This window comes from Sarcophilus harrisii, chromosome 1, assembly GCF_902635505.1.
Source record: "Sarcophilus harrisii chromosome 1, mSarHar1.11, whole genome shotgun sequence".
NCBI classification, from domain to species: domain Eukaryota; kingdom Metazoa; phylum Chordata; class Mammalia; order Dasyuromorphia; family Dasyuridae; genus Sarcophilus; species Sarcophilus harrisii.
The window spans coordinates 260,910,122-260,923,696 of NC_045426.1; the positions used below are offsets into that span (position 1 = coordinate 260,910,122).

General features: G+C 38.6%; 1 protein-coding gene across 2 annotated transcripts in view; it reads left to right on the forward strand.

Annotated features, from left to right (window-relative positions):
• The first annotated feature begins 556 nt into the window (after positions 1-556).
• The window catches only part of SNX8 (sorting nexin 8), a 51,393-nt gene continuing 38,374 nt past the window's right edge, over positions 557-13,575 (forward strand). The window contains exon 1 of one of the 2 annotated variants that reach the window (XM_031941237.1): positions 557-753. In XM_031941237.1, coding sequence (XP_031797097.1) covers positions 675-753 — 79 coding nt within the window. In that variant the 5' untranslated portion in view covers positions 557-674. Of the gene's footprint in view, positions 754-8,605; positions 8,779-13,575 lie in introns of those variants that run through there. The other variant, XM_031941241.1, reaches the window with a different exon arrangement.

Genomic DNA, 13,575 nt, shown 5'->3' on the forward strand with positions numbered 1-13,575 from the left:
AAAGAGGAGAAGAAAAGAGGAGAGAAAAGGTGAGGAGAGTAAAAAAGGAGAAAGCAGAGAAGAAGGCAGGAGGGTAAAAATGGGAAAAGGGAAGAGAAAGAAGGAGGAGAGAGGAGAAGGGTAACGAAAAGAGAAAGAGGGGAGGAGATGGAAAGGAGGGAAAGATTAGAGGGGAGAAAAAGGGAAGGAGAGAGGAGTCTAAAGAAGAAGGGAAAGAAAGGAGGACATGGGGAAGAAATGAAGAAAAGAGGAGGGCAAACGAGAAGGGAAGGACGGGAAGAGGTGAGGGGGAGAAGGGGAAGAGGACAGAAAGAAGAGAGAAGGGGAGTAGAAAAGAGAAGGAAGGGAGAAGTAAGAGGAGGAGAGGGGAGGAGGAGGAGCAGGGAAGAATAAGAAAAGAAAAGAGGAAGGCGGAGGGGAAAGGAGGAAGCGGGGAAGGAGGAGGGGTAGAGGAGGAGAAGAGCAGGGTAAGAGAAGAGGAGACGGCGGCGGCGGCGGCAGAGCTGCGGGACCTGCGGCGGCCAGCAGGGGGCAGCGGGAGCTCGAGTCCCGGAGGCCGAAGTTCGGGAGCCGGAGCTGCCTCCTCAGTCCCCAGGCCGGGCCTCGGGGGAGGTCAGGGTGAGGGGGTCCCGGACCGGCTTCTGAGGAGGAAGTCACGTGGGGCCGGGGCTCACATGACCGGCCGCGAGATGGACCGGCAGCTTCCCGCTGAGGCGGCGGCGGCGGCGGCGATTGGGGACCTCGAAACGGCAGGTAGGAGGGTAGGGGGCGCGCCGGGGCCGGGCCGGCGGGGACTCCCCGGGGGCCGCGCCTTCGCCGGTGCTGCCGGCCCGCTCCGCGAGCTCGGCTGCCGGCCCGCCGCCTTTCCCGCCCCCCAGCATCCCCCTGTCCCTGCCCGCCGGGCCCCCGCCCCGCGGGCCCCCTCCCCGCAGTTGCAGGGGCTTCTGCGCCAGTCTCTTTAACTTCGGACAGTTTCCCCATCTGTAGAATGGGGATCTCCCTAACACCGACCTCCCGGCTTGGCTCTGAAACTCACACGAGTACGGCTGTGAAGCGCTTTGCCGACCTGGAAACCTCCTCCGGTTCCAGGACGGCGTTATTCTAGGATTCCCCCCCCCCCCCCCCCCCCCCCCCCCCGGCCCGGGCCCAGAGCTGGGGGAGGGAAAAGGACGGGCGGGAGGCTCTAGCGGGACCCGGAGGCCGGAAACGGGAGGCTCTCGCCGCCAGCCCGCCCCTCGGCGTTACCTGTCCCAGCCCCAAGCGGAGGCTTCCGCGGGTCCTCGCCGACCTCGGTTTCTTAATCCCCAAAGCCAGCCGGCAAGCGGGGCGGTGGGCGGAGAACACACCTATCTCCTCCAGCCCCCAGCGAGGGCTGTCAGGAGAAGTCCCCTCAAGCCCATTCTAGTGCCTGCTGTGCAGGCAGATGGGCTCTAGGGTCCCTTCCCGCTTAACCCCGTTTTGATTTGTTTAAGCCGCGTTTATTTATTTAAACTAGGGAGATTGTAATGAGGACGGAAAGGAGACAAGTGGAAGAGCTGTCATGAAGAAGTAGAAAGACTACAACTTGGCAGATGATTTCTTTGATTTATAATTTGGCAGATTTGATTTAAAATAGCAGCTAGTATTTCCACAGCATTTACATGTTTGCAGAACTCTGTTATATAATTTAATGCTCACAACTAGCCTGTGAGGTAGATGCAATTATTACCTCTCTTAAAAATGGTCAAATCGTAAGCGTTTTCAAGTGCCTATTGTGTGTCTGATACTTTGCCAAGTGCTGAAGGGGAAAAGAAAACAAGAAATAAACAACCCAAGCCAGGGCCTAACCTCAAGCACTTCACAATTTAATTGAGAGACAAATATACAAATAAGATATATGCGGGATGAATTGGAGATAATTTCAGAGGGATGATTCCAAGATCAAGGAAACCTGGAAAAGACTTCTTGTGGTGGTTTTTGTGTTGAGACTTGGAGGAAGTCAGACAGCCAAGATGTAAGGTATAAGAAGACTGGAAAGATAGGAAGGGGTCAAGTTGTGTACTACCTTGAAAGTTAGAAAATTTACTGCTTTATCTTGGAGCAATAGGGACTCACTTGAGTTAATTGAGCAGGCCAGTGGGGATATGACCAGATCTGTGCTTTAGGGAAATTACTTTGACTTCTGAGTGCAGAATGACCTGGAATGGACAGGAAGGCTACTGCAATAGTACAGTGATGAGAAGATGGGGGCTTACATCAGCATAGGGGTAGTCAGAGGAGAAAAACAGGCAAATGTTAGAGATGTCATCATTCCGAGCTTGTGTTGGTGTGATCAGCCACAGAAACACTAACCTGACTCTGTAGTGTCTTTTTCAAGAATGAAAAACAACCAACTGAGACCCAGAGAATGTGAAGTTTCTTGTTTAGGATCCACACAACTACTAAGTATCTGAAATAGGATTGGAGTGTCCCTGAGTTGAAGTTCAGCACTATAACCACATCACCTTACCTGTCACTACATTCTCCCAATTAACTTTTGCTTAGAACTGTGCTTGGCATCAAGTAGGCACTTAATAAATGTTTGTTGACTGACAGACTTAACTTCATTTACTTATAATGTCCATTAACTCCAGATTCTGGAGTTACCCTAGCTTCTAACTCTCCATCTCATTCTACTGAACCATCCTCAACCACCACACTCCTAGGAAGGTACCAATATTGGTACTCTAACCCCCATTCTAGGAAAAACCTAACCCTATTTTGTTGGAGATAGTAAGAGATCCAGGAAGTTTTAAGAAAGAGTGTGGGACTGAGACGGTGAAATGGGGTAATAATACCTGTACTGCCTACTTCCTAAGGTTTGTTATTCAGTTTCAAGAGTATTCCAATTATCTGACAGATCTCTTTTTAACTTACATCATAATTAAAGGGGAATGTAGGAGTCAGGAAAGGACTCATAAATAGTGCATAAAACGTTGAAAGTTTAAAGAAGTGGACTAAACTCAGTGTTGTGAGAAATCTGAAGAGAAAGAAGGGAGTCCTTTCCCTGAGGAGAGGAATCAAGGAAAGTTTTTTCATTGAATTTTCTGTTGGGTCTTTGAGGGGGTGTGTGTAATTTCCCTCCTTTGAGGGTGGAAGAAGGAAGAGTATGAGCAAAGTCCTGGCGACCTGAGAAGAAATGACAATAGGTGGAAGTCTGTGAGTAGTCTGGATTGATTAGAATGGAGAATGCATGAAGCAGAGTATTGAGAGATAAATGGAAACAAGATTGAGAGCTTTTAATGCCAGATTAGGATTTAATACTTTATTCAGTGGAAAGCTACTAAAGGTTTTAAGTAGAAGAGTACATTAGAAAAACAGCTACTTGGAAGATGGATTAGCATGAGCATAGATTAGAGACAGATCTATTGTCCTGAACTAGGATGGTTGTAATGACAGTGGAAAGGAAGTGATTGGTGGAAGAATTATTATTGAAGACAAAGAAAGGATAGAAAAGAGGTGAAAAGGGTATGGACTGCAAGGTGGTGCAGTGAATTGGGGTTGAAGTGAGGAAGATCAGAGTTCAGAATCTGGCTCAGCTACTTGCTAACCCTGTGACTCTGGGCAAGTTGCTTAACCCCTGCTTGCTCCAATTATTCGTCTGTAAAATGGAGAAAAAAATGGCAAACCCCTCCAGTATCTTTGCCAAGAAACCTCCATGGACAAAGTTCATGGGACCACATAGAGTTAAACATGACTGATCGTGTTAATGTTGTCTGGGTCAATAAATACCTCGTGATATCTGGCAAATGATTGAAAATATGGAGTTGGAGGTCTGGAGAGAGATTGTAAGTAGAAATTTAGATATTTTATCTTTGGACATAGAGATCTAATCATTGAAGCTGAAAGATTGAATGAGATTACCAAAATAGAGTGTAGAGGGGGAAGGGAGAACAACATTGGGCGCCACCCAAGAGTGGCCTCTATGGGCCAGAATGACATGAGGAATTTGCCAGGGAGTTAGGAGTGATCCAAGATAGAAGAGACCCAGAGTTCAATGACCCTTAGGCCAAAGAAAGGGAAGCTATCTAGAAGGAGGGATTATTTCACAGGCTTAAATGCTGCAGGGAGATCTTTTAAATTTAGAAGGTCATTAGTGACAGTTGAGAACAGTTTCAGTAGAGTGGTGACAACAGAAGCTAGGTTATAAGAAATTGAGGGTATGTGTGGTGGTGGTGGGGTGTGTGTGTGTGTGTGTGTTGAAATGTGGAGACACCAAAATAAACTATTCTTTCTAGGAATTTAATAATTTAGTAGGGAAGGAATGGGAGGCGGGAGAGAGAGCAGCAGGGTTAAGGAAGATGTTGAGACTTCAGTATGTTTGTAGACTATGGGAAAGGATCCAATAGAAAGGGGAAGATATTTATAAGAAAAAATCATAGCAATAATTTATGTAAAAAGCTCTTTGCAAATTGGAAAGCATTGTAGAAATTTAGACGTCATTCTTTTACTGATTGAATCCAGAAAATTGTATTCAGTTATGGGGGTCACATTTTAAGAAAAAAGTTATAATTGAAACACTTGAGAGTACACATATTAAGCCGATAGGATAAGGGAGACCAAATCATGCTCATGGGCAATAGAGAAGAAATTAGTGAAAGGATAAATTCTGGGGCTGTGTTCTAGAGCAGACAGTAGATGATGGGGTCCTGAGTGCAAGTAGAATTAGCTTATACAAGATAAAGGACCACTTTTCCTTAGGGGAGCCAAGGAGAGCATGGGTTCAAATTTTGGAATGAGAGAATGAAGCATCTAAAAGACATTTCATTTTTTAATAAAGTAGGAAGTGTTATCACAGAGGGAATGATTATGGGAAATGTGACAGAGCCAATTAGGGAAGAATGAAAGGATTACCATATAGCTGTTAGGGCTCTGTAGAGAATAGATAAGATGAATTTTTGATGCCCCTAGCTTGCACAGATGATATATGATTTGGGGGAAGGGGAAGCTTTCACTAGCCTGGAAATAGTGGAGAAAATAAATTTTGGGGATGATCCAGGTTTGAAGATTGGAGAGGTGAATAGTGATAGGACATAGGGACGAGAGATTTGAAAGTGGAAGAGGAAAGTGTTTAGTTGAATCCATCTACTCTATAGTCAAAACTGTAGTCAAAAAGAAGATAGGGAAGCTGAGGGAGAGTAAAGCTGAAAGAGAAGGAAGAATAAACATTTATATTCAGAAAAAGGAACTTCAGGATTAGAGATAAATTATGGATGATGCAGAGATCTTGAGTAGGATCAGCTAAGGCTGATTAAAGAGATGTGTTATGGGAATTAGGAAGATTGGTGATGTCAGAGATTGGTCAAAAGGTTTAAGGGAACATCAGCATGTGTGTTAGAGCTCCCAAATGAAAGAGAATGGATCAAAGTTGAGAAAAGGTTTGTACCAGAAAATGGAAAAGAGTGTCACATTAAGAGTTCTAAGATGATAATGAGAATATGGGTGGAAGTAGCTGGGGAAAGGATTTTTACGTCAGCAGATGGAGATTCTGAATTACTAGAATAAGAGGAACTGGAAGTAGGTGTTTGATTGTCATGGGGTGGAGGAAGAACCATTTAAGGGTGAGAGAGCTAACCCAGTATCCTGTGATGACTAAATGTGACATAGGGATTGTGGCTTCACCTTTTATGGCTTGTCACTGGGAGCACTGGAAAGGGAGGTACATACTGCGGGGAGTGGGTTTTGTCTGGATGTCTGTGTCAGTGACTATCTCATGATGCATTTCTCCTAGCTAGACTGTGCTCTCACTTGACAGTAGCCCAGTAGAATCTTTAGGTTTCAAGGATTTATTCACGACCAGGAGTTAACTGCTTGTGAAGCTACAGTTTCTAGTCTTCTAGTTCTGAGACTCCAGAAGTATAGGCTCTCTGGATCCCTTATGGATGGGAGTGCCATTTGGCATTTCTTGCACATTCACTTTTATTGTATTGTTCACATTTTAATGTGTCTCTAAAACATGGTTTTTTGAGGGTAAGGACTTTCATTCCAGATTGAAGAAAAGGGAATTATACATTAAACACAAAAAAGTATAGTGCAGAGACTTATGTATCAAATACTCATTAGTTTCTTTATTGATCTATATGGTGATTGTTAATGAAAATATTTCATTCCTATACCTTGTAGTTTAGGATGATGGGGAGTTTAATGAATGGTGTCTTCAGGGTAATTTTACCTGAGCATCTTTTGGATAGTTTAGGTTTTAAAAGTATGGAGTTCAGGGGCAGCTAGATGGTGTAGTAGATAGAATGGAGGACTAGAGTCAGGAGGACATGAGTTCAAATTCAGTAATACTAGCTATGTGACCCTGGGCAAGTCACTTAATCCCCATTGTCTAACCACAAAAATAAAATGAAATTATAGTGTTCAGTAATTCAGAATAGTTGAAAAAATATCATTGTATTTGTTCTTGTTTGATCCTTTCTTAATTTTTAGGATATAGAATTTCAGTTCTGTGGGATTGATGGGACACAAATATCACACATTTTCACTATAATTTGTCATAAAAATGACCAAAGAGAGAGCCAAAAAACTTCAATTTGAATTCTGGCCTTACTACTTCCTACCCATGTCACTCAGGGCCAGTCACTTAGACCTTCAGTTTCAGTCTTCATTTGTATGAAATGGTTGATAAAAATCATCTCCAAGTTTCTTTCCTACTCTAAATCTGATCCTATGGTAATTAATATATTTTAATATAAATTTTATATTTCATATAAACTTATGAACCTGGATCTGTCTCTTAAAAATAGCTCTTGTTTTCACTTCATATTCATATCTAGATATATTCTTTCTTCCACCCCTGCCCATTACTTATATCAAAATGTCAAGAAAGGGAGAAAATAGTTCAAAAAAGCTGGCCAGTATGTCAACAGTGTAACAGTATATGTAATCGGAACCTGATTTTTTAAACAAAGGAGAATCAAATATTGTTTCTTAATCGTATTGAAAAGTACAGTTAGATGCCCAAAAGGCTATTAAACTGTGCATACCCTTTGATCCAGAAGTCTTTCTAACTGGATTTATATCCCAAAAAGAAGGAAGGAAATGGACCCATATGTGCAAAATGTTTGTGGCAACCCTTTTTGTAAGTGGCTAGAAACTGGAAACTGAGTGGATGCCCATCAATTGGAGAATGGCTGAATACATTATGGTATATGAATGTTATGGAATATTATTGTTCTGTAAGAAATGACCAGCAGGATGATTTCAGAGAAGCCTGGAGAGACTTACATGAACTGATGCTAAGTGAAATGAGCAGAACCAGGAGATCATTATCCATCGCAACAGCTAGATTATACAATGATCAATTCTGATAGACATGGCTCTTCTTAGTAATGAGATGATTCAGGTCAGTTCCAATGATCTTATGATGAGGAGAGCCATCTATAGCCAGAGAGAGGTCTGTGAAAACTGAGTCTGGATCACAACATAGCATTTTCATTTCTTTTGTTGTTGTTTGCTTGAATTTTATTTTCTTTCTCATTTTTTTTCTTTTTGATATGATTTTTCTTATACACCAAGTTAATTATATAACTATGTTACATACATTAGATTTTAACATGTTTAACATATACTGGATTACTTGCCACTAGGTAGGGTAAGGTAGGTTTTTCAAGGGTCAGTGTTGAAACAATTATTCTTGCATATGTTTTGAAAATAATAATTATTGATTAAAAATTATTTTTTAAAAAATGGGGGGGAGAAGGGAGAGGGGAATTGGAAAACAAAGTTTTGCAAGGGTTAATGTTGAAAAATTATCCATACATATCTTCTTTTTTTTTAATTTAATAGCCTTTTATTTACAGGTTATATGCATGGGTAACTTTACAGCATTAACAATTGCCAAACTTCTTGTTCCAATTTTTCACCTCTTACCCCCCCACCCCCCCCTAGATGGCAGGATGACCAGTAGATGTTAAATATATTAAAATATAAATTAGATACACAATAAGTATACATGACCAAAACGTTATTTTGCTGTACAAAAAGAATCAGACTTTGAAATATTGTACAATTAGCTTGTGAAGGAAATAAAAAATGCAGGTGGGCATAAATATAGGGATTGGGAATTCAATGTAATGGTTTTTAGTCATCTCCCAGAGTTCTTTCACTGGGCGTAGCTGGTTCAGTTCATTACTGCTCCATTGGAAATGATTTGGTTGATCTCATTGCTGAGGATGGCCTGGTCCATCAGAACTGGTCATCATATAATATTGTTGTTGAAGTATATAATGATCTCCTGGTCCTGCTCATTTCACTCAGCATCAGTTCGTCATACATATCTTTTGAAAATTAAAAAGCTTTAATTAAAAAAAGAAAAGTATAATTAGTATAAAATACTTCAGTTGGAGGTATAAGTATAGGCATTTGAATAATATTTTACTTTACATTCTTAATCCTGAAACTGTAGGTTTTTAAGTCTCTGGTATAGCATTTGTCATTTGCAAGGCAAAATCTCTCAGAAAAAAAGAGGAACTGAGGCATTGTAAATGATATATTGAAGGAAGGGGAATTCTGGTTAAGGGTTTTTCTTTTTCTTTTTTTTTTTTTTTTTTTTTTCTTAAGAAAAATGCAGTACAAAAGGAGATGTGCCCATAGATTTAGCTTTGCTGGGAAGTGGAGGAGAAGTTGGATAGCTGTTTTTCCCTTAAAGAGATGATTTAGCTGGAGCTCAGATGTGTAATACTCCTTCGGTTCTGTTTTTCACTGTATGTAACTGAAGATTCAAACTCAAGAGAGATTGAAAGTGCTTTGTAAAAGGTAAGTCAGTCATTAGAGTGACGTTGAGAATGCTGTATTATTTTTCATAAATAGAAGGAATCTTAGAAATCATCAACCAGTCCTTTAATTTTCTCTATCAGAAGAAAGTTGGGAAACTGAAACGCAGAGAAACCCTGAAACCCAGGGTCACAAAGCAGTTAGGGGCTAAGCCAGGCTCAGAAGCCCTATCCCCGAGTGTTATTGTTCATTATACTATGCCATTCTGCTCAACTTTTTAAAGATTTTATTGAGGGAGGAAGGATATTGGCTTACACAGAATTATAGTGTTATTGCCTTGTTCTGTGTATTTTTTTCTAGGGTCAGTAGAAAACAATCTTATGGACAGTAATTTGGGGTTTTTTGTTGGGGGGAGTGAGTTTTATTTTCTACTGGTTGCTTAAATTGAGTGACACATAAAATAACCATTTGGGGTAGACTCAGGAGGAATAGCTAGGAAATGAATTCTGGTATCATGAGGTTCAGCAAGTGTTGACATTGTACTTTGTAATAAACTGTGTTACTGTTTAAACACTGACAGCATCTGGGAGAAAAATGATTGTCTCAATTTTAGTGAAATAATTATTAGATATTTATTAAATATCCATCCATTATATAACATATAAATATGACTTTCTGGAAATTAGTGTGCTAAAGATAGGTGTTAAATATTGAATATGTGAATAATTGGAGGGAAATAACTCTGGATTAGAGAAGATATAAATTATAAAATTTTTAAAATGCATTTATGTTACTTAAAAGCACATTATCAGTTACATTAGGCCAGTAGAAGTCTTATTTTGAAATTCTTATCTATTTATTCAACATTTATTTATTATTTATAGTATTAAATATACTGTAGAACTATAAAGAGGACCAGTTTAAGATTTATCATAGATAAGAATGATATGCCTATTAGAAATCAAGATACCAGTTTAACCTTTGTAACTTCATTGATTGTATGTATGTAGATTGTTGTTGTTCAGTTGTATCAGTCATAACTGACTCTTTGTGACCCCCATTTGGAGTTTTCTTAGCAAAGATAGTAGATAGTTTGCCATTTCCTTCTCTAGGTCATTTTAAAGACTAGGAAACTGAGGTAACCAGGGCTAAGTAATTTGCCCAGGATCATATAGCTAGTAAATATCTGAGACCAGATTTGAATTCAGGAAGATGAATGTTTACCACTCCAGGCACATCCAATTCACCACTCGGCTGCCCTAGCAGTAATATGTAAGTAAGTATTTCTAAAGTTAAGTTTGATTCTCCTCCAAATCTTGTTTATATGACTAAGTTGTTGACAGCCATTTATTCCCAGGTGATACAAAGATATATTTCAGCTCCCTATCTTTTCAAATGATTTCAAATTCTAAATTATAGTTATGCCTTAAGTGTTATGTAGTAGATGTGTTTTTAGGGCCTTTCCCCTCACAATTTTGCTGAAACGGTTCTTTTCAAGATCACATAATTTTACCTTTATGGTGAGGAGAACATTTAGCCTAGTCTGTAATGAATATAAACTTACTACTATTTGGTAGCAAAGGAAAATATAAATTGGTTTTAAATTTTGTTGAGAACCTAAATAAAGTGTATATACATGACTTGTAAATTACTTGGATTGTTAATTTTTCCTTGGATTATAAATTTGGTAGTTTTTAGACAATGTTTCTTGTATAAGTTTAAACCTAATCTTTAGGAATCCAAGAAAGTTTGGGGGTTCATAGTGAAAAGCACTGTCACCTCTCTAGTTCTTTCTGTAGTAAATTTTTAATGGCACTTATGAAAAGTCTGTGTCTTAGTCCTACGGGCAAATGGCATTTGTTTGTAACAGTCAGGTTGGATTTAGGATTACATACAAGACATTTTTGGTAGTTCCCTTTTTGTCTGTTGCATCAGCTCTCATCTTACACGTATCTCTGGTCATATGACTCCTTAGAATCATTAGAATCCTTCAGTGATTCTTAATTTATAAAACAGATAAAGTTCTTTCAGCCAGGCACTAGGGGCTGTTCATCATTTGGAGACACCTTTCCTTCCAGTGTACTATAATTCAAGTTGGACTACTTGACAACTCCTGTGGTCTTCTCTCTGCCTTTGTTCATTACATTCTCTGTACTTGGACTCTTCTTTACCTGTTAAAGTCAAACTCATCCTTTAAAAGCCAGCTCAGATATCACCTCCTCCATTAAGTCTTCCTTGAGATTATGCATTTATTTTACACTAAACAATTTATTTTCTAGAAAAAGGAGATTTCTTAATAGAACATATTTATGTAATATGTTATGGTTTGCAAGGTGCTTTACTTAAAATATTATCCTTGATAGTAAATATAAAAATCTCATTTGGAAATAAATATTCTTCCTTCCCATACACTTTTAATAGCTGAGCATACAGGACAAAACTTTGGAATTATTTTTAGTCATAAGGTAATTCAAACTGAAACACAATTCAAGTTAAAGAAGTTACATGTTCAAACCCTAGGTCCTAACAGAGAAGTGCCACTAAGGGCAAGCATTAGAAAGCTAGACTTGGGAGTTCTAAGTTCAAATCCCATCCCAACACTTGTCTGTGTGTTTCTGGGCAAATTACTTAACTGAAATCATGCAGATTGTCAGGATCAAATGAAATAAGATCTATAAAGTGTTCTGTAGGTTTTAAAGTGCTATATAAATGATAGCTTATTGGCTAACCAGTTACTGGTTCTGTAGATAAATCTCTAGGAGGGGAGTCAAGAAGAGCTGAGTTCACTTCCTGCCTCAGGCACATACTACTTGTGTGACCTTGGACAAGTCATCCAATCTCTATGTGTCTGTTTCCCATACTGTAAAATGGAAATAATAAGAGCAACTATTTCTTCAGGGTTGTTATAAGGATCAAATGAGAGAACGTTTGTAAAAGTAAGCACTTTACTAATGCTTATTCCATTCCCTCCCTAAGATAGATGGTTTCTAAGCTCCCTTCTATCTCTTAATCTGTGATTCTGTGATTTAAGGTTCAAATAATTACCCAGGAATATGAGGAGCAACATGTAAATGTAAATCTCTGTACCCTTGTTTGATTGCATTATCAGATAGCTTCTGATAATGTCTAGATTACAGTGGCACAATAGGACAAAGCCTCCACTACTGTAGTTAAAATGGTGCCATTGAGTGTTGTGATCTTTCAAACTTCTCTCCTTCTGTGCTGTCCTTTCTTTTATCTTTTAAGTAGCATTTTATTTGTTCCAATTACACACAAAAACAATTTTCAACATTCATTTAAAAAAAATTTTGAGTTCCAAATTCTTTCCCTTTCTCTCTTTCTTTTTTCCCTCCTCCCCCTCTTTGAGATGGGAAGCAGTCTGATATAGATTATACACATGCAATCATATTTTTTCATTTGGTGATTATGCAATTTTTAAATGAAAGGCTTTTATTTTTTTTTTTCAATTTTTTTAAATCTCTCATCCTCTACTCTTCCCTCCCCATTGAAAATGTAGTGAAACAAGGGAGGAAGTCCGAGGAAGAGAAAGTAAAAGCCTTCTTCCTTGCTCTGCTCTTAAGTAATGATCCCTCATCTTACATTGTACTTTGTTGCTTTTTTTTTATGTATAAACAATTATTATACAAAATAATACATAAGTGTGTTTGCATTGTCTCCTCATATGTTTGTATTGTCCTCTCTGGTAGCCTAAATTTGGAGCATAGGGTGTTGTATTTCTTCAATACTTAAATATAATGTTCTTCATTTGGCAGGTGCTTAATAAATATTTGTTGAATTTAATTCAACAATTCAAATTAAATTCAGTTTTATTAAAGTATTCCCACCTCTAGGACTTTAGCTCTACGAACTAATTTTCCTAACTTAATTCAAGTGTTTATTGTAGAATATTAAGTTTTGAACTTCTCTCCATTGATGATCTTAGGTAGGGAGAAAATTGAGACAGTTGCTTGTTCTTTTTTCCTTTCATCTTGGGTAAGATTAACTGACATTGAGGTTCATGTAGACATTGAAGACATATCATGTGGTGAAGTAATTTTCATCAAAAGATTAATTACCATGTATAAACTGAGCTTCAGTTTCATAGACTGATTCTCTGGTTCTTCTATTCTAGTCATAGTTTTCTCTTCTTCCGAAGACAAGATTGTTTTTGTGAGTTTTTCCTTTCACATTCCCTCATCTATAAAATAGGGATGATGATACTTGTGCAAGGTTCTTGTTAGGATACATTGAGATAAAGAATGTCATATGCTTTGGAAACTGTAAAATGCTATGCAAATATGTAATATTAGTTTCCCTAACTTATGACACTAAATGATATTTTTGCTGAAAATTTTTCTTTCAGACTGGTGGCTGGCTGGAAATTTCTATCCATTGAATTGAGTGTGATGTCTTCTTGCATTGTCAACACTTAAAACATTCAGAGAAATAAATCACTTCTAAAACTCCATGAAATAAAGGATTGGATTGTGACAATATTCCCTCTTAACTAATTAATAACAAATTGAAACAAAAACTATCCCAGCAGCATGGTCCTAGAATATTTTGGCTATGCAAGAGACTAGTGAATTTTTTTTTTTCTTTGGGTATGGGAAAATGAATAATTTAGTTGTGACCTCAAAGTCTAGCTGTAGTAAAAGTTAATCAGATTCTGAACAATTTAAAATGACACAATAAGTAAAATGTGTGTAAGTAATGAAAATTTTTCAGGTATTCAGTGTTGTGATTTATTGTGTCCCTGTCAGTTTGTGATATTTCTTTTAGGATTGCCACAACCTCTGTCTTTCACAGGTTATTTTTGTTTAGCTTTCACTATAATGA